Consider the following 27970-nt stretch of genomic DNA (forward strand, 5'->3'; position numbering starts at 1 on the left):
AATTGGCCCAGCATCATCCGGGTTAGGGTAGGGTTTGGCCGGGGTATGCTTTCATTGTAAATAAGAATTTGTTCGGGGCAGCATTGGGAAGTTTGGATAAAAAGCGTGCCCAGAGTAAACTGCCTGTTACTCAGGCCCAGAAGCTAGAATATGAATATAATTAGTACATTTGGATAGAAAACACAAAAGTTTCCAGAACTGTTAAAATAATGTCTGTGAGTATAACAGAACTCATATGGCAGGTGAAAACCTGGGAAGAATCCAACCAGGAAGTGGAAATTATGAGGCTTGTAGTTTTCAAGCGAATGCCTATTGTCCGTGGGGTCAGATTGCACTTCCTAAGGCTTCCAGTAGATGTCAGCAGTCTTTAGAAGTTGTTTCAGGCCTCAGAATAAGACCACTCAAAGCAAGTGACTCAGCTGAAAGCCATGAGTTGTTTATCGGCGAGTGGCTGTGCGCGCGACGTTCGTTCCCTTTCTAATGAAAACAGTATTGTCCGGTTGAAACATTGTTGAATATTTATGATAAAAAGACCCTAAGGGTGGATTAGAAACATCGTTTGACATGTTTCTACGAACTTTAATGGAACTTTTTTGACTTTTCATCGTGACTTTGTGTTCACGCCTTGTGCATTTGGATTACTGGGCTAAACGCGCGAACATAAAGGAGGTATTTGGACATAAAGATCAACTTTATCGAACAAAACAAACATTTATTGTCTAACATGGAGACCTGGGAGTGTCATCAGATGAAGATCATCAAAGGTAAGTGATTCATTTTAATGCTATTTCTGACTTTTGTGACACCTCTCCTTGGCTGGAAAATGGCTGTGTAGTTTTCTGTGGCTAGGCGCTGACCTAACATAATCGCATGGTGTGCTTTCGCCATAAAGCTTTTTTGAAATCGGACACAGCGTCTGGATTAACAAGAAGTTTCTTTAATCCTATGTATAACAGTTGTATCTTTCATCAATGTTTATGATGAGTATTTCTGTAATTTGATGTGGCTCTCTGCAATTTCACCTGATGTTTGTTTGAGACAATGCATTTCTGAACATAACGCACCAATTTCAAATGAGGTTTTTGGACATAAAGATTAACTTTATTGAACAAAACAAACATGTATCGTGTAACATGGAGTCCTGGGAGGGTCAGCAGATGAAGATCATCAAAGGTTAGTGATGCATTTTAACGCTATTTCTGACTTTTGTGACACCTCTCCTTGGCTGGAAAATGTCTGTATGGTTATTGTGACTAGGTGCTGTCGCATTGGTGTGCTTTCGCCGTAAAGCCTTTTTGAAATCGGACACTGTGGTTAGATTAACAAGACGTTTATCAATAAAATGGTGTATAATATTTGTATGTTTAGAGGAATTTTAATTATGAGATTTCTGTTGTTTGAATTTGGTGCCCTGCAATTTCACTGGCTGTAGGCCAGGTGTTCCGCTAGCGGATCCCCCTTCCCAGAAATTAATTGACTTGGTTAGTTAAATAAATGTTTAATAAAAAATTAAGAAATCAACACAGGCCAATTTGACAAGGAGCCCACACACACACAGGCAGACTGATCAACACATACAGTATATATCAGACATTGAGTGATATAGTCCATTGAATTAAGAACAAAATTGGCAATCAACCAATACAACTTTACCATCTAATCTATCAATATATTCTTAAATAAATGTTAAATTAGGAGTAACAAATTTGTGTATTTTTTTATTTCACTTTTATTTAACCAGTTAAGCTAGTTGAGAACAAGATCTCATTTACAACTGCGACCTGGCCAAGATAAAGCAACGCAGTGCAACACAAACAACAACACAGAGTTACACATGGAATTAACAAAACATACAGTCAATAACACAATAGAAAAAAAGAAAGTCTATATACAGTGTGTTCAAATGGCGTGAGGAGGTAAGGCAATGAATAGGCCATAGTAGCAAAGTAATTACAATTTAGCAGATTAACACTGGAGTGATAGATGAGCAGATGATGATGTGCAAGTAGTGAAACTGGTGTGCAAATAAGCAGAAAAGTAAATAAAAACAATATGCGGAGGAGGTAGGTAGATTGGGTGGGCTATTTACAGATGACTATGTACAGCTGCAGCGAGTGGTTAGCTGCTCGGTTAGCTGCTCAGATATGTTTAAAGTTAGTTAGTGAAATGTAAGTCTCCAGCTTCAGCGATTTTTGCAATTCGTTCCAGTCACTGGCAGCAGAGAACTCGAAGGAAAGGAGGCCAAAGAGGTGTTGGCTTTGGGGATGACCAGTGAGAGGTCCGGACAACAGGCCCTCCGATTTGACACACTGAACTCTATCTATGAAGTAGTTGGTGAACCAGATGAGGCAGTCATTTGATAAACCAAGGCTATTGAGTCTGCCGATAAGATTACGGTGATTGACAGAGTCGAAAGCCTTGACCAGGTCGATGAAGACGGATGCACAGTACTGTCTTTTATCGATGGCGGTTATGATATCGTTTTGTACCTTGAGCGTGGCTGAGGTGCACCCATGACTAGCTCGGAAACCGGACGATACGAAAGAGAGGTTGAATAGACTGGTAATATGGGGTTGCAACAATGGCGGCAGATAATTTTAGAAAGAGAGGGTCCAGATTGTTTAGCCCAGCTGATTTGTACGGGTCCAGGTTTTGCAGCTCTTTCAGAACATCAGATATCTGGATTTGGGTGAAGGAGAAGCTGGGGAGGCTCGGGCAAGTAGCTGCGGGGGGTGCGGAGCTGTTGGCCGAGGTTGGGGTTGCCAGCAGGTAAGCATGGCCAGCCAGTGGTAAATTCTTCTAAACATTTTCGATTATCATGTATTTATAGGTGGTGTCTGTGTTACCTTGCCTCAGCGCAGTGGGCAGCTAGGAGGAGGTGCTCTTGTTTTCCATGGACTTTACAGTGTCCCAAAACTTTTTGGAGTTAGAGCTACAGGATGCAAATTTATGTTTGAAAAAGCTAGACTTTGCTTTCCTGACTCACAGTGTGTATTGGTTCCTGACTTCCCTGAACAGTTGCATATTGCGGGGACATTTCGATTTCTATTTCAGTCCACCACGGGATATTTTTGTGCTGGTCAAGGGCAGTCAGGTCTGGAGTGAACCAAGGGCAATATATGTTCTTAGTTCTACATTTTTTGAAAGGGGCATGCCTATTTAAGATGGTGAGGAAATTACTTTTAAAGAACGACCAGGCTTCCTCAACTGACGGGATGAGGTCAATATCCTTCCAGGATACCCAGGATACATATTGTTTTTATTTTCAGGTCGATTTGAAAGCCCTGCTTGCAGAAGTGTTTTAGGTGGTTGTTTGACCGTGAACCCTTAGCGGATGCAGGAAATGATGCAGTAATCGCTGAGATCCTGATTGAAAACAGCAGAGGTGTATTTGGAGGGCAAGTTGGTCAGGATAATATCTATGAGGGTGCCCATGGTGGTTGGTGGTTTCCTTGGTAATTTGTGTGAGATTGAGTGCTTAGATTGTAGGACTGCTGGGGTGTTAAGCATTTCCCAGTTTAGGTCGCCTAACAGAACGACCTCTGAAGATAAATGGGGGCCAATCATTTCGCATATGGTGTCCAGAGCACAGCTGGGAGCTGAGGGGGGTCTATAACAGGCGGCAACAGTGAGAGACTTCTTTCTGGAGAGATTCATTTTTAAAATTAGAAGCTCGAACTGTTTGGGCATAGACCTGGAAAGTATGACAGAACTTTGCAAGCTATCTCTGCAGTAGATTGCTCCCCCTTTGGAAGTTCTATTTTGACGGAAAATGTTGTAGTTGGGTATGGAAATCTCAGAATGTTTGGTGGCTTTCCTAAGCCAGGATTCAGACACAAGGACATCAGGGTTGGCGGAGTGTGCTAAAGCTGTGAGTAAATCAAACTTAGGGAGGGCTCTTCTGATGTTAACATGCATGAAACCAAGGCTTTTTCGATTACTCACAATGAGTGAGGCGGGTAACCGGAATGTATATTTAATTTAAAAATTTAAAATATATTGAAAAATAAATTGAAATATATACAAAAAAGACTAAGAATACAAAGAGTAAACGAGAGGACAACAAACCCCGTCTGCACTGCTACGCCATCTTGGAAAAATGCTAATTCCTGCTCAAAACTCATAAAAGATCCTGACCTGTTCTTATTTAAGATATATGGTGGTAGTTATCTTAATGTGGCAGTACATTGTGAGGTTCAATGGAATTTACTACGGTGTTATCAGTCATTCCCTGGCACCCAACACATTCACTACTGCTTAATGGAGGTACGGAATGGGGTGACATTCTTACTTTTCTATTCTCCTTATCAGAAAAATAAGTATTTTTCCAGTGGAAGAACCTGGGTATGTCTTGGGAGATCCTAATTCTGATCCCGGCCCGATGCCAAAATTCACCCAACACCCTCAGAAGGAGGAATTAATTAGTATATAAAACAGTGTTGTCCTAAATACTTTCTCAAGATTGAAAGCAGACTGTAAGGACTAGATGAAAAATAATTCATTTGGGTTTACATTTTGGATTTGAATTGAAAGATTAGGCCGCTTTAATCGAAAATTACTTCAAAGCATTACTTTATAAACGTACTTTCTCAATATTTCTATATTTGAATGAGCTGACTTGGTGTGGGTGTTCAGATGTTGATGTTGATCTCTCATGCACTCTCATGCATATTGTAAAACATAAAAGGACTGCAGTTCATAACATGGACTTAAACAGTAATTGTGCTAAAAGGTTGTCAGCAAAAAAGGCTGAAGGTCCATACTTCATAAACATTTGGTTGAGATCCTCATTCGGTCCATTATGAGGGCATGACAACTCAATGGAACCTCCGTAGTATTCGCAATAAACACCATAATAACGGTGGCTATAGCTACGTATATCAGGGCTTGGTCAGAGTTAACTGATTCCAGATCTGTTCGTTTCCACCCTAATTGTTAAGGTTAGGGTTGGGTCTGGGTAAACTCAACTAATATGAGTTCTGCTGTCCCCTGTCTTTAGGAGTTTAGACTGTGCAGTGGAGGAGTGGAGACAGTTCCACTGTGACCTGAACGACCTTAGTCAGTGGATGACCGACACGGAACAGGTCCTCACTAAGGGAAGAACACTAAGGGTTATATCCTTCCTGTTTGGCCCTGTCCGGGGGTGTCCTCAGATGGGGCCACAGTGTCTCCTGACCCCTCCTGTCTCAGCCTCCAGTATTTATGCTGCAGTAGTTTATGTGTCAGGGGGCTAGGGTCAGTTTGTTATATCTGGAGTACTTCTCCTGTCCTATTCGGTGTCCTGTGTGAATTTAAGTGTGCTCTCTCTAATTCTCTATTTCTCTCTTTCTTTCTCTCTCTCGGAGGACCTGAGCCCTAGGACCATGCCTCAGGACTACCTGACATGATGACTCCTTGCTGTCCCCAGTCCACCTGGCCGTGCTGCTGCTCCAGTTTCAACTGTTCTGCCTTATTATTATTGGACCATGCTGTTCATTTATGAACATTTGAACATCTTGGCCATGTTCTGTTATAATCTCCACCCGGCACAGCCAGAAGAGGACTGGCCACCCCACATAGCCTGGTTCCTCTCTAGGTTTCTTCCTAGGTTTTGGCCTTTCTAGGGAGTTTTTCCTAGCCACCGTGCTTCTACACCTGCATTGCTTACTGTTTGGGGTTTTAGGCTGGGTTTCTGTACAGCACTTTGAGATATCAGCTGATGTACGAAGGGCTATATAAATACATTTTAATTGAAATTTAATTGAATTGAACTGATGGACAACTGCACCCGGACACAGCCAGGACACACCAGGAGGTCAGGGAGTGTGTGCGCGTGTGTGTGTGTGTGTGTGCTGCTAACTCACCCACTTTATTGATGACCCTGACATTATGCAGAGATGGTATGCAAAATGTTGGATCAACTGTACAAACCTGCATCAGCACAACATGTTTTATTCATGATAAACACAAGTATTTTTATCATCTGTATACGATAAAACAAATCAGACCAATGTGTTTACATTAGCGACTGATGCGGATGGGGGGTTTTGGTGTGAGAAAATGTATGTTTTTTAATGTGAAAAATATGCCTTCTCTCCTTAATTATTTAACACTTTTCATGCTCTGTCGTTCATTATATTCCCGCAGAGAGAAGGAGAGAGAAACAGAGAGTTAGTTTGCAAATGCGTATTGTTTGCAATACTAAAGAGTACCAGGCTTTCCCCTGAGGGGAAGATCCGTTTGAAAGCCAGGCATTGACACCCACAGAATTAAATAGAACAATACTATCAACAATACTATTAGTATTATATAGTATCTTTATGTTTACACCACTCACATCATCATAAGTATTATTAGGATGTGGAGGAGCCAGCACTAGTTACCATAGAGTGCAATCTATCCAATATCTATAGTTGCAATCCATTACTCATAGTAGCTTGTTTCCAATTGATTTATTTTACCTTTATTTGTCAGTTAAAGAACAAATTCTTATTTACAATGACGGCCTAGGAACAGTGGGTTAACTGCCTTTTTCAGATTTTGACCTTGTCAGCTCGGGGATTCGTTCTAGCAACCTTTCGGTTACTGGCCCAACGCTCTAAGCCCTAGGCTACCTGCTGCCCCAAATTGACTCACTCTGTTGATGAATACAACTTTGGTTTCTTGTTTTATATTGATCTGTAAGCCCCTCTCTCTCTTTGGAGCTGGAGGAGGGCCTAGCAAGTCACCAGCCTGTCCAGGCCGCTTTGACCCAGTCAGGTGAGAGGATCCTCGGGCAGCTGTCAGCCCCTGATGGGCCCCTGCTGGAAAACAAGCTGGAGGCCCTGGGGCAGAGCTGTAGGGCCATGCACAGAAAGGTCCTGGACAGACAGCACAGGTAACCATGGAGATGAACACCATGGAAACTAAGAATAGTCGCAATAGAAATAGGACAGCTTGTTAGGAGTGATTAGATGGCCATTTTGGGCCCAAAAATAGTTTACATTGGAAAAAAGAAAGTTTAGAAATTGGATTATGTTTATATGAGCAGGATAAACTCGTGCAGATATGTATCGAAATGTATGAATATTTGCTGCATCAATGTACTAAGCGGTAATGATATCAGCATGACAGATCAGCATACAAATGTAATATAAATGTTAGGATTTGGCCTACACACGGCAGCTGTAGGGAAATTGAGATCTTAATGTGTGTGTGTCTGCTTGTGCGGCTTGCGCCTGTTTGTGTGTGTGTGTGTGTGTGTGTGTGTGTGGGCTGACTGGAAGTGACCCTGCCCTATTAGAGCTGGTGAGGAGTAGTGGAGACCTTTCTCTGTGGCTGGAGCAGGCTGAATATGCTGTGAGCTCTCTGCCTGTCACTGCCAGCAACCTCAAAGAACTTAAGGTAAGGCTTAGAGTCAGGACATGTTGCCCCCCTAACCCTCACCTTGACTTACCTTTTCATTTACCCATAATTCTCCCCTCATCCATCCTTCACCCTCTTCACCCCTTTGTCACCTATCTCTCTAGACTATGGCTGAAGAGATGGACGCCCAGAATGGCCCCCAGATTCTGGCCAATCAGAGAGTGAGTCATCAGGAGAGAGACTAGCACTTGAGCAAACTCAGGACCATCAATCTCAACTGGAACAAGGTGAGAATAACGTATTGAACCTATGTTTCCTATTGAACATTACGTACCTCAGGAGCCTAAACTTAAACTGGAAAAAAGGAACGGTAACACTAAAAGAGTAACAATGGAGATGAACTATCTCCCTTCTTCATCTCTCCATTCCTTGTCCTCTCTCTCTCTTTCCCTCTCTCCCCCCCTCTCACTCTCCCTAACTCTCCCCCCCCTCACTCTCCCTAACTCTCCCCCCTCTCTCTTTATGTCCCTCTCTCACTCTCCTCTCCCCATGTCCTGCAGGTGACTCATGAGTTGTTAGATAAAGTAGGGGAGGTGGAGGGGAACCTCCAGAGTCATGGTCAGTTCCAGGACAAGATTAACAGAATGACCGACTGCATCCAGGTCACACATCAGACCCTCAGTGGGAGAGAGGTCAGCCCTACAGAGAGCCAGGTAATGCATTCGCACACACGCACACACACACACACACACACACACACACACACACACACACACACACACACACACACACACACACAGCGCTATGGCTAACTACGCTAAACTGATGATGCTTTGGCAGAACTTTACATATTTTTTTTTATAGTAGTCTATGTTCAACCCTATTTCTCTCTCGGTTTAAATTAAGACATTCAGGCACTCAGTTTCGATGTGCCCATCAAAAGTACAGATGGCCAGTCTGATGAGTGAGGACCCTCACCACCACCCCCTGCAGTCCAGAGCTGGTGGCCCCCATAGACCTGAACAAGACAGCCACAGAGCTGGCTGACTGGCTGCTGCTCATCACCCAGATGCTTAAGTCCAACATTGTCACTGTAGGGGACACAGACGAGATACGCACTACCATGGGGTGCTTGCATGTACGTGTGTATGGGAATGAATGGGGACTGGTGGCGTGTACTGGGTGATGGCTTTAGCCATCATTTCTGTGGGTACCTGTGGCAAGTAACTTATCATGACCATTAGGTCTCTGTGTGTGAAGGTATACATGTGTATCATATACTGTGCCTGTGAAACGTGTTAGTAATGGTAAATGCAGCTGTGTTTGTGATTAGTGTAATGTAATGTAATGTAATGTTCATGTGAAAGGGATTTTATAAATCCAATTGACTGATGGATTGGTTGGGTATTCTGCTCAGGTGACGGAGAGTGACCTGGAGCTGCGTCCTCCCCAGCTGGAGAACATCGTCACTCTGGCCCAGAACATCAAGAACAAGACCTCCAACTTGAATACCTCCGTCATGGAGAAACGTATGTATGCTAACAGAGCCAGTAAAGCGTGAACATAATGTACTGTGTCATCCCTAGAGAGAAAAGCATGAACATACTTTAAGAGAAATGCATTTGGATACACAAAGTCACATATACAGTTTCTGTAGAAATATTATTGTCCAAGTCCAGTTTAGCCTTAGCCCAAGGTCATACACACCTACTTTTTTCCTCTCTCTCTCTCTGCAGTGGAGAAAGGGCATAGCCAATGGGACAACACTCAGCAAGGTGTGGAGGCGCAGCTCCAGCAGCTGGATAACATGATTGGCCACAGCGATCAGTGGGAGAAACAGAGACAGGAACTGAATGCTCTGATTGGGGCACCTGCACACCTGAACGAGGGGCACCTGCACAACCTTCACCTCTCCAGGGAACCCCTGACCATACAGCTCAGTGACAACAAGGTCAGAAATACAGCGACCCTTCCCCTTTGACCTTTGGACTTAGCCCAATAGAAAACACATGTGTACCATTCATCATGCGTTTTAGCATTCCAGTGTATCGTGCCTATTATGACAATGAGTATATGCAGATGAGAGGTCTCACTGTTGGTTAGTCACGATTATTATTGATAGTGTTGATGAATGCTGATCAAACATGCCTTGCAGGTAAATAATGAGCCGTCACCTATGGGGAATGTCGTGGACTTTCTTTTCAATTGTTGCCCAATGCCAATGTCAAGCAGTAGAGGGCATCGGTGTCTAATTCACTGTTGTACTGCACTGTAGTTACAATGCCATAGAACAGGTACTGATAGCTGTTCTGATAATTATTTATCATTTAATGAAGTAGGTTAGCATACCTTAAGCTAAAACAAAGTGAGATCCTGAGGGAACCATGATAATCACTGTGAGATTAAAAGGGAAGTGACACGTATATGAAAGAAGTGAAATAGTTTAGTCTGTGAGGAGTAGGTTGTTGTCATTATTTGTTGTTTGTTTTTTCTCCAGGTGTTCTTGCAAGACCTTGGAAGAGGTCAGGGTACCGTGGCAACCTGTAACGAGTGGTCCAATCAGATCCTGCGAGAGTATTCCGCTGACGACACAAGGAGGATCAAAGATGTCACAGAGAAAAACAACATGGAGCCTGGAACAGCATCAACAAGAAGTGGACGTACACATACAGACACACACACACACACGTATACACACACACTTGTCAAGTCTCACCTAATGTCCTGAACCAACTTGAATTCTTGACTCCGCTATTTCATTCAACAATGGACCTCCAACCAAACCAATGCTTGATCATTTGTCATTCCATCGATCATTGATTGTCATTTTGATGTTGATTGATTGACAGAGCTAGTGTTGTGGGGTTGTGTGTGTGTTTTAAAAGTTGTAAGGTGACAGAAAATAAAGGGAACTGGGATGTAGCGGTATATGGTTTAAATGAGGGGCTGAAACACAGAGGTTTCATCTGTTCACAGATTCAATGCTATAGACCACTACAGAAATGTGATTTCATTCAGCTACCATTGAGTTGTGCTTTTTCATTGGGTTTTTCTAGGTTATTCTCACTTGAAGGAGCATTGATAGTTCTAAAAACAGCCTGGTCATACATGGTCTCCTACGTGGGCTCTTTTCTCCATCTCTGTTTTCCACCAATAGGACGCCCACGTCGTTGTCGTTTCAAATGGAGTTTTTTCGATAACTTTTTGGATAACTTCTACTTTTTACTCCATACATTTTCCATGACACCCAAAAGTACTTGTTACATTTTGAATGCTATGCAGGACAGAAACGGTCCGATTCACACACACATCCCTGGTCCTCTCTACTGCCACTGATCTGGCAGACTCACTAAACATAAACGCTTTGTTTCTGAAATGTCTGAGTGTTGGAGTGTCACCCTGGCTCTCCGTAAATTAAAAAGCATGAACGATTGTGCCATCTGGTTTGCTTAATATAAGGATTTTTTAATTGAATTGAATTTATTCTCCCCAATTTCGTGATATCCAATTGTCCCATCGCTGCAACTACCGTACGGACTCGGGAGAGGCGAAGGTTGAGAGCCATGCGTCCTCCTAAACACGACCTTGCCAAGCCGCACTGCTTCTTGACACACTGCTCACTTAACCCGGAATCCAGCTGCACCAATGTGTTGGAGGAAACACCGTACAACTGGCTCCCGGGGTCTGGGTGCATGCGCCCGGCGCACCGCAAGGCATCGCTAGGGCGCGATGGGTCAAGGGCATCCCAGCCGGCCAAACCCCTCCCCTAGTCCGGATGACCCTGAGCCAGGTAGCCTAGTGGTTAGAGCATTGGGCCAGTAACCGAAAGTTTGCTGTATCGAATCCCTGAGCTGACAAAGTACAAATCTGTCATTCTGCCCCTGAGCAAGGCAGTTAACCCACTGTTCCCCAGGCGCCCGAAGACGTGGATGTCAATTAAGGCAGCACTCCGCACCTCTCGGATTCAGAGGGGTTGGGTTAAATGTGGAAGACACATTTCAGTTGAAGGCATTCAGTTGTACAATTGACTAGGTATCCCCCTTTCCCCAATTGTGCGCCGCCTCATGGGGAGGCCGGCTGCGACACAGCCTGGGATCGAATATAAGGAATTTGAAACAATTTATACTTTTACTTTTGATACTTAAGTACATTTTTTGCAATTAGATTTACTTTTAATACTTAAGTATATTTATAAACAAATACTTTTAAACTTTTTAAAAACATTTTATTGGGCGACTTTCACTTTTGCTTGAGTTATTCCTACTTTTACTCAAGTGTGGCAATTGTATGCTATTTCCACCACTGCCTCCTTCTCTCTAATTTCTCTCTCTGGCTCTGTGTCTCAACTTGGGGTAAGATTGATGGACTGCGCTCAGTGCTAAAGGGAAACTGGATTAATGAAATAGAATGAACAAGAAAGGGGAATGAGAAAAGAGAGGGACATTGGAATGAGAGGAGTGAGCAGGACAGACTGAAGGTGGTCAGTGGGATGGGTCGAAAGGAACCTGGAACCTTCCTTCATTCAGAGTGACTCGTCTGTCACCCATCAATGTCAAGTCGGTCACCTTACCTCTGTCACTTATGGTCTTAGAGAGGAGCCATAGAAAGATGAAGCACCTTATTATTGCAAGAGACAAAAATTGTATACATTTTTTTGTGGAACCTTATCACAAATTGTCTTGCAGTAGGAGATTGTTTGAGGTGAAAGTAGTAGATGGTTATCTTTGTGTGGTTATCTTTCTGCTAGCCTGTTTCCCTACGCTGGTGTAGTGCCATATTTTGTTATACCATTCCAGCCTGTTTCACTCCATGTTCTGCTGCAGTGACTTCATGGGAAGCCAGCATGCAGCCTGTTTGCTATTAGTCACTATCACACAGGAGCACAGAGACACGCACAGCACAGCACACAGAGAGAGGGCAGAGGGCAACACACACACACATACACAGTACCAGTAAAAAGTTTGGACACGTACTCATTCAAGGGTTTTTTCTAAATTGTAGAATAATAGTGAAGACAACATTATGAAATAACACATATGGATTCATGTAGTAATCAAAGAAGTGTTAAGTCAAAATATATTTCATATTTGAGATTCTTCAAAGTAGCCACCCTTTGCCTTGATGACAGCTTTGCACACTCTTGGCATTCTCTCAACCAGCTTTACCTGGAATGCTTTTCCAACAGTCTTGAAGGGGTTCCCATATATGCTGAGCACTTGTTTGCAGCTTTTCCTTCACACTGCGGTCCAACTCATCCCAAACCATCTGAACTGGGTTGAGGTCGGGTGATTGTGGAGGCCAGGTCATCTGATGCTGCACTCCATCACTCTCCTCCTTGATAGTTCCACTAAGCGCAAACCAGATGGGATGGCACATCGCTTCAGAATGCTGTGGTAGCCATGCTGGTTAAGTGTGCCTTGAATTCTAAATAAATCACTGACAGTGTCACCAGCAAAGCACCCCCGCACCATCACACCTCCTCCATGCTTCAAGGTGGGAGCCACACATTTCGGAGACCATCCGTTCACCTACTCTGTTACTCACAAAGACACGGCAGTTGGAACCAAAAATCTCAAATTTGGACTCATCAGACCAAAAGACATATTTCCACCGGTCTTAATGTCCATTGCTCGTGTTTCTTGGCCCAAGTAAGTCTCTTCTTATTATTGGTGTCCTTTAGTAGTGGTTTCTTTGCAGCAATTCGACCATCTGCTCTGAACAGTTGATGTTGAGATGTGTCTATTACTTGATCTCTGAAGCATTTATTTGGGCTGCATTTTCTGAGGCTGGTAACTTGATGGTTTTTGCGACTGACCTTCATGTCTTATTGTAATGATGAATTGTCATTACTCTTTGCTTATTTGAGCTGTCCTTGCCATAATATGGACTTGGTATTTTTACCCGATAGGGCTATCTTCTGTCTTCTTCTACCCCTACCTTGTCACAACACAATTGTTTGGTTCAAATGCATTAAGAAGGAAAGAAATTACACAAATTTACTTTTAACAAGGCACAGCTTGCATTCCAGATGACTACCTCACGAAGCTGTCATGAAGGCAAAGGGTGGCTACTTTGAAGAATCTCAAATGTTAAATATATTTTCATTTGTTTAACACTTTCTTGGTTACTACATGATTCCATATGTGTTATTTCATAGCTTTGATATTATACACACACACACCAGAGTCCGGGATGGCAAAGGGTGTAGTAATGCTAGACAGAGAGGGAAAATGGCACACTGTGGGAAGGAAGTTAGTCTATGTGTAGCTCATATGTTTTCACCTTGATATGTACTATGTGTACAAAAATGCTTCATTGGTTCATTGTGTTATATACAGTACCAGTCAAGTTTGGACACTCCTACTCAATGGGGTGGGGGGTAAGTTGAGGCACAGGGACAGGGTGTTAAGCCACCTACAAATTGTTGTACTGAATGAAATACTACCACTACCTTGTTAAAACCATCTTTACTTCCCAAACATAATTAAACACAATCACCATAGCTTTTTTGGTCTCGTAATCGTTTTAAACATTTTTTTAACCTGTTATGGCTGCGATCCCCGTACAGGGATCAACATCTTAACACAGGCTTAACACCTAACAAACACTTTGTACTTTTTTAAAACACTTTGAACAGGCCCATTAAGGGGTATGTGTGTAGATTTGATGATAATTATTTTAAATCATATTTTAATCCATTTTAGAATAAGGCTGTAACGTAACAAAATGTTACACAAAATAGATGGCATGAGGGAGGAAAATTATGTGGATATATTGAAGCAACATCTCAAGACATCAAAAAAAAGTCAAGGGGTCTGAATACTTTCCGAATGCACTGTGTGTGTGTGTGTTCCAGTCTATATAACAAGGCATATCTGTACAGAAATCACTGTACGGATTTTGCCCTGCTCATACATTAGCTTTCAATCTGCGCTACGTTGGAGTCGCTAGCCAAACATTGCTGTAAGTGCATGTGAACATTATGCTAGTTCCCAAGGGGGTTCACATATGCTTTTGCTAACGGTCTTATTGGAAACTCAGTGCCGTCAGTGGAGTAACTGGCCTAGCTAACGGTATTCCCTTCTTAGAATAATCAATACTGTGTGGGATGAGTGAATAAACGTTTGGCAGGCTCACCCCCAATTTCAGATCTGGCTATGTAAAAATCTTCACAAAGCACTCAATGATCATTTTGCTTTAACTGAGCGTGAGTGTGCCATTGTGTCTATGATGTACTGTATGTGTATGTGGGTCATTTGTGTGTGCCTCTTATCTGTGTGTGTGTGTGTCCTGTATTTATAAGTCATGGGGAACTGAGATGAGGCAGTCCTGGTGTCAGAGGGTTTTGTCTGTCGCGCTGGGGGAGTCCTTAGGTGAAGACACAAGGGTTTAGATCGTGAGTGCAGGAGAAAGTAATGTTTCTGAATCTATTAACACAGCAAATTACAGATGCTACTACTGCATTAATTCCTTTCTGCACGTCTTTGTTTCTCTTTCATTCTCTATCCTTTACTTTTTATTCTCTTTATATTCCCTCTTTCATGCCCTCACCAACTGTACTTTCATGCACTCACCCTTTTATCTGCTTCTGTCTTTGCTTCCTTCTCTTCCCTCTCTTCCCTTTCTTCCCTTCTCTCTCTCTCTCTCTCTCTCTCTCTCTCTCTCTCTCAGGTGTCTCTCTCTTGGTTTTTAATTATCTCCCTCCTTCCCTGTTCCCATATCAGACTGCTCTCTCATCCCTCTGTATCTGTGTCAGAGCATATCATTACGTCTGGGACACCACACACACACTGCTGCTCCTGCTGTGTGCGAGCTGCACGCTGTGTATCTCACTGGTGCTCTCTCTCTCTCTCTCTCTCTCTCTCTCTCTCTCTCTCTCTCTCCTTCTCCCTCACTTTCACTCTCTCCCTCCATCCCAGTCAGCCGCCCGCTCTGGCTAGTGTAGTGTCATTCCCTCCCTACAGCTGAGGGAGCTTCTGTCTTCTGTTAACACAGCGCTCCTCATCCCCCCTCTCTCCCCCTTCTCTCTCTGTGTTGTCCGCTTGGAGGGCTTTCCACGGAGCGCCACAGCCTTTATCCCACTCCCGTCTCTGGCTTTACAGTGAGACGTGATCGGCTCCTTCAGAGCAACTTCTGCCTCCCTCGCTCATCCTTCTTCTCTTGGTTTGCTATGTCGGCAGATTTTTCTCTTTTGCTTTTCTTTTTCTTCGTTGACCCCTGGCTTCTAAAGGGGTAACCACAGAGTGACATCTCTTTTTGGAGTAGTATTGTACCCTGGTTTGCGTGTGTGAATGAGAGTGTTTCAGCCTGCTTAAATGCTTGAGCACGAGTGTGAGGGCGCATGAGGGGAGATTGTGAGGGAGATTGTGTGTGTGTGTGTGTGTGAGAGAGAGAGAGAGAGAGAGAGAGAGAGAGAGAGAGAGAGAGAGAGAGAGAGAGAGAGAGAGAGAGAGAGAGAGAGAGAGAGAGAGTATTTGCTGTAAGAGTGCGCATGTGCCGTGATTGGCCGCGCACTGTGTGTGTGCCAGTATATACGCTTTTGCGGGGGCATGCCGGGTCTGAGTGTGTGTCTCAGACAGTGTGTGTGTTCACGTCACTCTGTGACTGCTGTGGTGCATCTCTGGGGGGAGGAGGAGGATAGGATATGAGCGGGCCTGGGCAGTGCTAGAGGGCCATGCAGACTCTGAACAGGCTGCAGACCTGTGGCACTCGTACGATGATGGCCATGGTCCGCACCTCCCTTCAGAAAGTGGTGGTCTTCCTACACAGGCTCCAGAGAATGGCCATCTCATCCCCACGTTATCACAAACTCTGCAAGGTGAGTCACAGAACGAAAGACAGGGAGAGGAAGAGTTCTGTCCGACGCTCTTTCATTCCTGTTTTCAGTCATTCGTTCATTTGTTTTGTCTGTCCATTCAGTGTTTTGGTTCTGTATTGTGATAGAGTTGATTAACTGTGTGGGTTAGTTTGTTCATCTTTTTGGTTTGGGGCATTTTTGTAGCACTTTGTCTCTCAAGAATGCCTAGTTTTATTCATGGCTTTTGATAAAGTTAATGAGTGAAATACTACTTTTGCTGGTTATTACCTCACCTCATCACCAAGTCTTTTCACATCTCTGACTATTTTGGGGCTTGCATATTTAAATTGTGACTCATGTTTTTGTCAACAACTCCCTCCATCCTGTTATCTGTTTGGGAGAGTGTTGACGCCTGTGGTTGTCACCTCCACAGTGTGTGTCTGCATATTCCTGGCTGGATACGGGACTGATTTACTGCCTCAGCTGCACGTCAAGTAATCAGGCTCTGCTGTGTGTGTCCGCTGTGTGTGTATGTCTGCTGTGTGTGTGTGTGTCTGCTGTGTGTGTGTGTGTGTGTGTGTTTGCTGTGTGTGTGTATGTGCGTGTGTGAGAGCGTGCGTGTTATTGCCTGTGTGTACAGTCTTGTCTCCGCTGTGGTGGAGTAAACAAACTAACAAGGTAGAGAAGTTGTGAGGTTTGTGTGTGTGTGTGTGTGTTGTGTGTGTGTGGTGTGTGTGGTGTGTGTGGTGTGTGTGTGTGTGTGTGTGTGTGTGTGTGTGTGTGTGTGTGTGAGAGAGAGAGAGAGAGCGAGAAGGTGCATTGTGAATGCCTGAACCACCATGCACTATGGTATGCAAGCTGTGAGTAAGAGGTACAATGAGTTTGTATTTTTAATAAACTGTAGCCTACTTGTTATTACACTGAAGGATATATTGCGAGGTTGCAAGTGACCGCTTTAGTCAGAGACACTGCAGCAAGTGATGAAATATGGACCAGCTGCTCAGGAGGATTAGAGCTGGCCAGCCGCAAACACAACTGTTTGTGTGTGTTTTTGTTTAACTATCCTTGCGGGTACCAGAAGTCCTAAAGTCTTAAACAAGGAAAATTCGGACAAGTGGGGACATTTTGACAATACCATCGAGGAAAAATGCTATTTTAGGTGTTACAGTTAGGGTTAGAAGTTAGGGTTAGGTATAGTTTTATGGTTAGGGTTTGGGGTTAATGTTAGGCACAGGGTTAGGGTTATGGTATGGTTAAGGATTAGGGGAAATAGGATTTTGAATGGGAATAAAATATTTAGTCCCCACAAGGATAGCAATACAAAACTGTGTGTGTACAGTGGAACCAATTATCATTAGCAAATGGCTGCAATCACGCTTTAACATGCATGTTAGCCTTGGATTTAATTTATTTCATGGTTTCTCCCAAGGCAAATCTCCCTCTTTCTCTCTCCACCTCTCACTCTCACTCTCGCTCTCGGGTCTTTAATTTCCCCTCTCTCATTTAATCTCTTGCTATATATTCTCTCTTGCTCCATTCAGGCCGTGTCTGAATACCAACACTTGCGTTCTAAATAGTAAGCATTTTAGGTATGGGAAAATATAAGGTTTTATAGTATGTGACATTTCAAGCGATTTAAATGGCAGGATGTCATACTCACCTGTAGATTAGTGAGCGCAAACAGAAATGTACAGAAACAGAGAAAGTGCATGATAGACATAATGGGAGAGTTTTTTAAAACGGTATATTTCCCTCTTTCACTCGCTGGTTAATTCCCTAGATCAAAGTAGGCACTTGTTCTTTGCTCATTTAACCAACCATCTGTGTTGGTTGAATCTCCCTGTGAGCAGCCAACCTCGTCTGATCACTACTCTGTTACTACCATCTCCTGTTAATAACACTCCCTCCACACTTTCCTAACTTATCATAATACAGACCTATGCATTCTGCACTTGGCCACCTTCCCTTGGGTTGCACCAGCAATTCGTCGCTCGTTTAACCTCCCTTGGGAGGAGCCGACTTACCGTCCCGCACCCAGTGGGAGAATTCCATCATTTTACACTCAATTACCCTCCCCTGGGTCGCATCAGACATTCTGGGCTCGTTGGGCTCACCTTGAGAGGATCAGTCATTCTGGGCTCGTCTGGACTCCCCTGGGTGCGCTCACTGTCTGGCCGGCGGTAACAGTGCTTCTTGATGATGAATGTGCGCTCGGCTTGTTCTCTCTGGGCTTGTCTCGCTGTTACCTGGCTCTCCTACTCAAGAAATAGCCTGGCCTCTGGGCTGACAGTGCTGGCCATAACCCTATACCAGGGATCATCAACTAGATTCACCCGTGGTCCGATTTCTTGAGCGGATGGACAGGGGGTCGGAACAGAATTACAAATCATTTGTAGACTACAAATTGACCGGGATCAGAAAAGTTGTGGGGCCAAGTAAAATCACTCGCAGTGTGTGTGTGCGTGTGTGTGATGAGTCTGGTGTATTTGTGCTGGAGAGCGTCGAAGGCCCCGATGGCTATTTGCATTGCACTCAGCTCTGTTCTGTCTGTGTAATCACTGTCTGCAAATATGCTGAAGGGCACTCTGGTCTCAGGAGGAGTGTCCTCTTACTCTCATTACACTTTCTGGGGAGTTTGTGTGTGGTGTGAGAGGGAGAGACAGAGACAGAGAAAGCAAGACAGAGAGAGAGAAAGTGTGTGTGTATCAGGGAGAGAGAGTGCGAATTAACACTGGCAGATGCCATCTTTAAAATAGCCTAAAGCAGCAATCCATCCAGTTATATTGCCCCTTCAGTCCCCTAGCCCTGTGACTAACACATTGGCCCCTGTTCCTACACCACCCCTCCATTCACCACTCCCGCTCAGTTTTACCCCATGCAGGGTGAGTCAACCCTGGTTACAGAGTGCAGCACCTTTTCTTCTCTGCCCTTGTGCTCCACCAGGACCAGGGCCCTGGGTCATTAGTATGCGTTACATCAGTGGCACAGGACCGCAGGAGTGTGGACACGCATCATTCCCCCTGGACTAGGTGGCCAGGTCGGGCTGTTTGTCTTGAAACACACATTCTTACACTCAACACTAACTTGCACGCAACACACACACAGCTATGCTACACAATGCAAGGTGACATAGTGATAACTTGTGAGAGAAAATTATATGATAACAAATTCAGAAGTACCAATCATTTGAATTAATTTACCAACACTCAGAAAGCCCAAGGACAATAACTTGAAATGAAGCACTGATTTCTGCCAATACCCACATCAATGGTAAATTACTTGATCTTCCCGCATTTGATAATTGATTTATGGCTCAAATAATAACTAAAAACGATTTGATTTCAACTGTCACTCAAGTTATAAAGTGTCCATTACCTTAAGTGAATGCATTGCAATGGAGTGTCGTAAATGAATTTGGATGCTTTATACACAATATTTACAAAAGTATGTGGACATGCCTTCAAATTAGTAGATTTGGCTATTTCCGCCACACACGTTGCTGACAGGTGTATACAATCGAGCACACAGCCATGCAATCTCCATAGACAAACATTAACAGTAGAGTGGCCTTAATGAAGAGCTCAGTGACTTTCAACATCATAGGATGCCACCTTTCCAACAAGCAGTTCGTAAAATGTCTGTCCTGCTTAGAGCTGCCCCGGTTAACTGTAAGTGCTCTTATTTTGAAGTGGAAACGTCTAGGAGTGAGTTGTGAGGTGTGTGTGTGTGTGTGTGTGTCTAGGAGCAACGACGGCTCAGCCGCCAAGTGGTAACCAATACAAGCTCACAGAATGGGAGCACCGAGTGGTGAAGCACATAGCATGAAAAATTGTCTGTCCTCGGTTGCAACACTCACTACCGAGTTCCGAACTGCCTCGAAACAACGTCAGCACAATAACTGTTCGTCGGGAGCTCCATGAAATGGGTTTCAATGGCCGAGCAGCTGCACACAAGCCTAAGATCACAATGCCAAGTGTCGGCTTGAGTGATGTAAAGGTCACCGCCATTGGACTCTGGAGCAAACTGAAAGCACATACCACCGCATTTAATCATGGCGAGACGACTGGAAACATAGCCGGAAAAAACAGTGTAGTTATTCCCTTCGTAAGGCAATCAAAAGAGCAAAGTGTCAGTATAGAGACAAAGTGAAGTCGCAATTCAACGGCTCAAACACGAGATGTATGTAGCAGGGTCTACAGACAATCATGGATTACAAAAGGAAAATCAGCCCCGTCACGGACATCGACGTCTTGCTCCAAGACAAATTAAACAACTACTTTGCGCGCTTTGACGACAATGCCACTGACACGGCCCGCTACCAAAGACCGTGGGGTCTCCTTCTCTGTGGCCGACATCACCCGGCCCAGGCAGCATCCCTAGGCGTGTCCTCGGAGCATGTGCAGACCAGCTGGCTGGCGTGTTTACGGACATATTCAATCAATCCCTATCTCCAGTATGTTGTCCCCACATGCTTCAAGATGGCCACCATTGTTCCTGTTCCCAAGAAAGCTAAGGTAATTGAACTAAATGACTATCGCCCGTAGCACTCACTTCTGTCATCATGAAGTGCTTTGAGAGACTAGTCAATGATCATATCACCTCCACCCTACCTGTCACCCTAGACCCACTCCAATTTGCCTACTGCTCTAAAAGGTCCACAGATGATGCAATCGCCATCACACTGCACACTGCCCTATCCCTTCTGGAAAAGAGGAATACCTATGTAAGAATGCTGTTCTTACATAGGTAGTCTCCAAACTCATCATTAAGCTTGAGAACATGGGTCTCACCCCGCCCTGTGCAACTGGGTCCTGGACTTCCTGACGGGCCACCCCCAGGTGGTGAAGGTAGGAAACAACATCTCCAGTCCGCTGATCCTCAACACTGGGGTCCCACAAGTGTGCGTTCTCTGCCCTCTCCTGTACTCCCTGTTCACCCACAACTGCGTGGCCATGCACGCCTCCAACTCAATCCTCAAGTTTGCAGACGACACTACAGTGGTAGGCTTGATTACCAACAACGATAAGACAGCCAACAGGAAGGAGGTGAGGGCTCAGAGTATGGTATCAGGAAAATAACCTCTCACTTAATGTCATCAAAACACAAGAGATCGTGAACTTTCGTAAACAGCAGAGGGACAGTAGTGGAGAAGGTGGAAAGTTTTACGTTCCTCGGTGTACATACTGAAACGGTCCACTCACATAGACAGTGTGGTAAAGAAGGCGCAACAGAGTCAGTTCAACCTCAGGAGGCTTAGAAAATGTGGCTTGTCACCGAAAACCCTCAATAACTTTTACAGGTGCACAATTGAGAACATCCTGTCGGACTGTATCACCGCCTGGTATGGCAACAGCACCACCCACAACCGCAGGGCTATCCAGAGGATGGTGCGGTCAGAACAACGCATCACCAGGGGCAAACTACCTGCCCTCGAAGACACCTACAACACCCAATTTCACAGGGAGGCAAAAAAGATCAGCAAGGACAATAACCATCCGAGCGTCTACCTGTTTACCCCGCTTCCATCCAGAAGGCGAGGTCAGTGCAGGTGCAACAAAGCTGGGACATAGGGATTGAAAAACAGCTTCTATCTCAAGGCCATCAGATTGTTAAACAGCCACAGAGAGGCGGCCGCCTACCTACAGACTTAATATCATTGGCCACTTCAATAAATGGAACATTAGTCACTTTAATAATGCCACTTTAAGAATGTTTACATATCTGTCATTACTAATCTCATATGTACAGTTGAAGTCAGAAGTTTACATACACCTTAGGCAAACACATTTTAACTCAGTTTTTCACAATTCCTGATATTTAATCCTATTAAAAATTACCTGTCTTCGGTCAGTTAGGATCACCACTTTATTGTAAGAATGTGAAATGTCAGAATAATAGGAGAGAGAATTATTTAGTTCAGCTTTTATTTCTTTCATCACATTCCCAGTGGGTCAGAAGTTTGCACATACACTCAATTAGTTTTTGGTAGCGTTGCCTTTAAATTGTTTAACTTGGGTCAAACGTTTCGGGTAGCCTTCCACAAGCTCCCCACATATAAGTTGGGTAAATTTTGGCCCATTCCTCCTGACAGAGCTGGTGTAACTGAGTCAGGTTTGTAGGTCTCCTTGCTCGCACACACTTTTTCAGTTCTGCCCACACATTTTCTATAGGATTGATGTCAGGGCTTTGTGATGGCCACTCCAATACCTTGACGTTGTTGTCCTAACCCATTTTACCACAACTTTGGAAGTATGCTTGGGGTCATTGTCCATTTGGAAGACCCATTTGCGACCAAGCTTTAACTTCCTGACTGATGTCTTGAGATTTTGCTTCAATATATCCACATAATTTTCCCCTCTCACGATGCCATCTGTTTTCTGAAGTGCATCAGTCAGTCCCTCCTGCAGCAAAGCACACCCACAACATGATGGTGCCACCCCCGTGCTTCACGGTTGGGATGGTGTTCTCTTCGGCTTGCAAGACTCCCCCTTTGTCCTCCAAACATAGTAATGGTAATTATGGCCAAACAGTTCTATTTTTGATTCATCAGACCAGGGGACATTTCTCCAAAAAGTACAATCTTTGTCCCCATGTATAGTTGCAAACCGTAGTCTGGCTTTTTATGGCGTTATTGGAGCAGTGGCTTCTTCCGCTGAGCGGCCTTTCAGGTTATATCGATATAGGGCTCTGTTTACTGTGGATATAGATACTTTTGTACTTGTTTCCTTCAGCATCTTAACAAGGTCCTTTGCTGTTGTTCTGGGATTGATTTGCACGTTTCGCACCAAAGTACTGTCTCGACTTCCACCGAATGTGGCTCCTCTTCCTGTTCGGGCGGCGGTCGTCATCACCGGTCTACTAGCTGCCGCCGATTCCCTTTTCCTTTTCTGTTGGTTATATCTGTATTAGTTTCACCTGTTTCCCGTTTGAGGTTTGGTTCAGGGCTATTTAATCCTTCTATGTCCACCTGGTTTTGTGCGGGCTTGGTTCTCTGTTCTGTTTGTGGATGGTTGTGTATCATTATTTCGCCTGTTGATTTTGGCGTGACCTATCTTACCGGAATAAATACGGTTTTCCCTAAACCTCTGCTCTCTGCGCCTGACTCCTCACCCACCACTCCTAGCTCCTTGACAAGTACGTTCACCTCTAGGAGACAGAACGTGTCACCTTCCTGAGCGGTATGATGGCTGCGTGGTCCCATGGTGTTTAAAGTTGCGTAATATTGTTTGTACAGAAAAACGTGGTACCTTCAGGCATTTGGAAATTGCTCCCAAGGATGAACCAGACTTTTGAATGTCTAAAATTTTTTTCTGAGGTCGTGGCTGATTTCTTTTGATTTTCCCATGATGTCAAGCAAAGAGGCACTGAGTTTGAAGGTAGGCCATGAAATACATCCACAGGTACACCTCCAATTGACTGAAATTATGTCAATTAGCCTATCAGAAGCTTCTAAAGCCATGAGATCATTTTCTGGAATTGCCCAAGCGTTTTAAAGCCACAGTCAATTTAGTGTATGTGAACTTCTGACCCACTGGAATTGTGATACAGTGAATTATAAGTGAAATAATCTGTCTGTAAACAATTGCTGGAAAAAATGACTTTTGTCATGCAGAAAGTAGATGTCCTAACCAAATTACCAAAAATATAGTTTGTTTAACAATAATTTTGTGGAGTAGTTGAAATAATGAGTTTTAATGACTCCAACCTAAGTGTATGTAAACTTCCAACTTCAACTGTATATGCTGTATACTGTATCCTTCATTATCTATTCTTTGCTATCTACTGCATCTTAGCCGCTCTGTCACCGCTCATCCATATAAATGTTATACTTAATTATTCTCATCCTATTCCTTTTCTAGATTGTGTTTTTTAGGTTTTGTTGTGGAATTGTTTTACCTGTTAGTTACCTGTTAAATACTGCTGCGCTGTCAGATCTAGAAGCGTAAGCATTTTTCCACATTCGCAATAACCTCTGCTAACCATGTGTATATGACAAATATAATTTCACTTGATTTTATTTGGAAACGTGTTCTCCGGAGTGATGAATCACGCTTCACCATCTGGCAGTCTGACAGACTAATCTGCGTTTGGCAGATGGAGAAGGGGAACGCTACCTGCTCAAATGCGTAGTGCCAACTGGAAAGTTTGGTGGAGGAGGAATAATGGTCTGTGGCTGTTTTTCCTGTTTCGGGCTAGGCCCCTTAGTTCCAGTAAAGATAATCTTAACGCTACAGCATACAATGGCATTCTAGACGATTCTGTGCTTCCAGTTTGGGATGGACCTATTTTGTTTCAGCATGACAATGCACAAAACTAGGTCCATACAGAAATGTTTTTTTTCGAGATCGGTGTGGAAGAACTTGACTGGCCTGCACAGAGCCCTGACCTCAACCCCATCGGACACCTTTGGGATGAACTGGAACGCCGACTTCAAAGCCAGGCCTATTCGCCCAACATCAGTGCCCAACCTCCCTTATGCTCTTGTGGCTGAATGGCAGCAAGTCCCAGAAGCAATGTTCCAACATCTAATGGAAAGCCTTCCTAGAAGAGTAGAGGTTGTTATCTTCTTGATGCACTCATCCCGTTAGCGGGATCATTTCCGTCAACATCCGCTGAATTGCAGGGCGCCAAATTCAAATTAAATTATTAAAAATATTTAATTTTCATGAAATTACAAGTGCAATATAGCAAAACACAGTTTAGCTTGTTGTTAATCCACCTGGCGTGTCAGATTTCAAAAAAGCTTTTCATCGAAAGCATACCAAGTGTTTATGTAAGGACATCTCTCTCAGTAGACAAAACATTACAAACAGCTAGCAGCCAAGCCGATTGGTCATGAAAGTCAGAAAAGCAATAAAATGAATTGCTTACCTTTGATGATCTTCGGATGTTTGCACTCACGAGACTCCCAGTTACACAATAAATGTTCCTTTTGTTCCATAAAGATTATTTTTATATCCAAAATATCTCAATTTGGTTGGCGCGTGATGTTCAGAAATCCACAGGCTCGAGCGGTCACGACATTGCAGATGAAAATTCCAAATACTATCCGTAAAGTTCGTAGAAACATGTCAAACGTTTTTTATAATCAATCCTCAGGTTGTTTTTACAATATATAATCGATAATATTTAAAACAGGACTGTAGCTTCTTCAATAGGAGAGCGAGAGAAAATGTCTGCTCGAAGCTGTTGCGCATGCAAAACGCTGCTGGCACCCAGCCATACAATGACGCGATGTGATTTTTATTTTTCTTCAAAATAGAAGCCTGAAACTGTGTCTAAAGACTGTTCACACCATGGGGAAGCCATAGGAAAAGGAAACTGGTTGATATCCCTTTAAATTGAGCAAAGGCAGGCTATGGAACAGAGAGCTTTCAGGATAAACAGCACTTCCAGGTTGGAATTTCCTCAGGTTTTTGCCTGCAATATCAGTTCTGTTATACTCACAGACAATATTTTGACAGTTTTGGAAACTTTAGAGTGTTTTCTATCCTGATCTGACAATTATATGCATATTCTAGATTCTGGACCTGAGAAATAGGCAGTTTAATTTGGGTACGTTTTTCACCCTAACTTCAAAATATTGCCCCCTAGTCTCAAGATAGCAGCAAATGATTTTGGAATGTGATGCTCGACGCGCAGGTGTCCACGTACTCATGGTCATGTAGTGTATTTAGTTGAGTAGTATGAGAATTTATTCAGTGACATACCGGTAGATATACTACATTACGACTAGCTTACAGTGCTTTCGAAAGTATTCACACCCCTTGACTTTTTCCACATTTTGTGTTACAGCCTGAATTTAAAATTGATTAAATTATGTCACTGGCCAACACACAATAACCCATAATATCACAGTGAAATTATGTTTTCAGACATTTTTACAAAAGCTGAAATGTCTTGATTCAGCAAGTGTTCGACCAGTTTGTTATAGTTTTTGTTTTTCTATCCCAAATTTCCATTTGTATTTTTTTTACACTGTTGGGGTTTAGGCGACCCGAAAAAACGCTTAGGCGGCCCACGCAAGTATTTCAATGGCAGAAAAATACATGCACATGCTAGATTAACCTTTCTAGCGCTGGCCAAGTCCAATACAGCAAATGAAAGACAAACATCTTGTTAATCTACCCACCATGTCCAATTTCAAAAATGCTTTACAGCGAAAACACAACATATGATTATGGTAGGTCATAGCCATTTTTCCAGCCAAAGATAGGAGTCACAAAAAGCAGAAATATAGATAAAATGAATCACTAACCTTTGATGATCTTCATCAGATGAAACTCATAGGACATCATGTTACGCAATACATGTATGTTTTGTTCTTTAATGTGCATATTTATATCCAAAAATCTCAGTTTACATTGGCACATTACGTGCAGTAATGTTTTATTTCCAAAACATCTGGTGATTTTGCAGAAATACTCATAATAAACATTGATAAAACATACAACTGTTCACAGAATTAAAGATAGACTTATCCTTAATGCAACCGCTGTGTCAGATTTAAAAAAAACTTTACCTAAAAAGCATAATCTGAGAACGGCGCTTAGAGCCCAATCCAGCCAGAGAATTATCCGCCATTTTGGATTCAACAGAAGTTAGAAATAACACCATAAATATTAACTTACCTTTGATGATCTTCATCAGAAGGCACTCCCAGAAATCCCAGTTCGACAATAAATTACTGATTTATTCCATAAAGTTCCATAAAGTCTATCATTTACGTCCAAATAGCCACTTGTTGTTAGCGTGTTCAGCACAGTAATCCATCTTCATGAGGCATGAGCACTTCGTCCAGACAAAAACTCAAAGTTCCATTACAGGTCATAGAGACAAATCAAACGATGTATGGAATCAATCTTTAGGATGTTTTTAACATAAAACATCAATAATGTTCCAACCGGAGAATTCCTATGTCTGAAGAAAAGCACTGGAACAAGAGCTAACTCTGTCAGAGTGCGCGTCACGAGCCTGAGACAATCTGCCAGACCACTGACTCAAACAGGTCTCATGAGCCCCTCCTTTATAGTAGAATCCTCAAACCAGTTTCTAAAGACGGTTGACATCTAGTGGAAGCCGTAGGAAGTGCAACGACTCCATAGACACTGTGTATTCCGTAAGCCAAGCTTTGAAAAACTGCAAACCTCAGATATCCCACTTCCTGTTTGGATATTTCTCAGGTTTTTCACCTGCTATATGAGTTCTATTATACTCACAGACATCATTCAAACAGATTTAGAAACAGCAGAGTGTTTTCTATCCAATACTAATAATAATATGCATATATTAGCATCTGGGACAGAGTAGGAGGCAGTTCACTCTGGGCACGCTATTCATCCAAAAGTGAAAATGCTGCCCCCTATCCCAAAATAGATTTAAGTTTAAAAGTGAGTGTCAGGCAGGTTCTAAGTAAACAGAGTAAAAACTAACACATCATAATGCTCTTATCTGCTACAGATTTAACCTCTTCATTTATTAACCTCTGGCAGTCTCTATGGGGGTGCCACAGGGTTCCATCCTTGGGCCGACTCTTTTCTCTGTATATATCAATGATGTTGCTCTTGCTGCGGGCGATTCCCTGATCCACCTCTACACAGACGACACCATTCTATATACTTCCGGCCCGTCCTTGGACACTGTGCTATCTAACCTCCAAACGAGCTTCAATGCCATACAACACTCCTTCCGTGGCCTCCAACTGCTCTTAAACGCTAGTAAAACCAAATTCATGCTTTTCAACCGTTCGCTGCCTGCACCCGCACGCCTGACCAGCATCACCACCCTGGATGGTTCCGACCTTGAATATGTGGACATCTATAAGTACCTAGGTGTCTGGCTAGACTGCAA

The 27970-nt window shown here is 43.4% G+C and overlaps 1 protein-coding gene across 2 annotated transcripts in view; it reads left to right on the top strand.

Moving 5' to 3' along the window:
• Positions 1-15883: 15883 nt before the first annotated feature.
• Positions 15884-27970, top strand: part of LOC139415381 (utrophin-like) — a 180354-nt gene continuing 168267 nt past the window's right edge. For both annotated transcript variants that reach the window (XM_071163488.1, XM_071163489.1), the window contains exon 1: positions 15884-16141. In XM_071163488.1, coding sequence (XP_071019589.1) covers positions 15998-16141 — 144 coding nt within the window. In that variant the 5' untranslated portion in view covers positions 15884-15997. The remainder of the gene's footprint in view (positions 16142-27970) is intronic.

The sequence above is a fragment of the Oncorhynchus clarkii genome, chromosome 8 (genome assembly GCF_045791955.1).
Source record: "Oncorhynchus clarkii lewisi isolate Uvic-CL-2024 chromosome 8, UVic_Ocla_1.0, whole genome shotgun sequence".
Taxonomy (NCBI): Eukaryota; Metazoa; Chordata; class Actinopteri; order Salmoniformes; family Salmonidae; genus Oncorhynchus; species Oncorhynchus clarkii.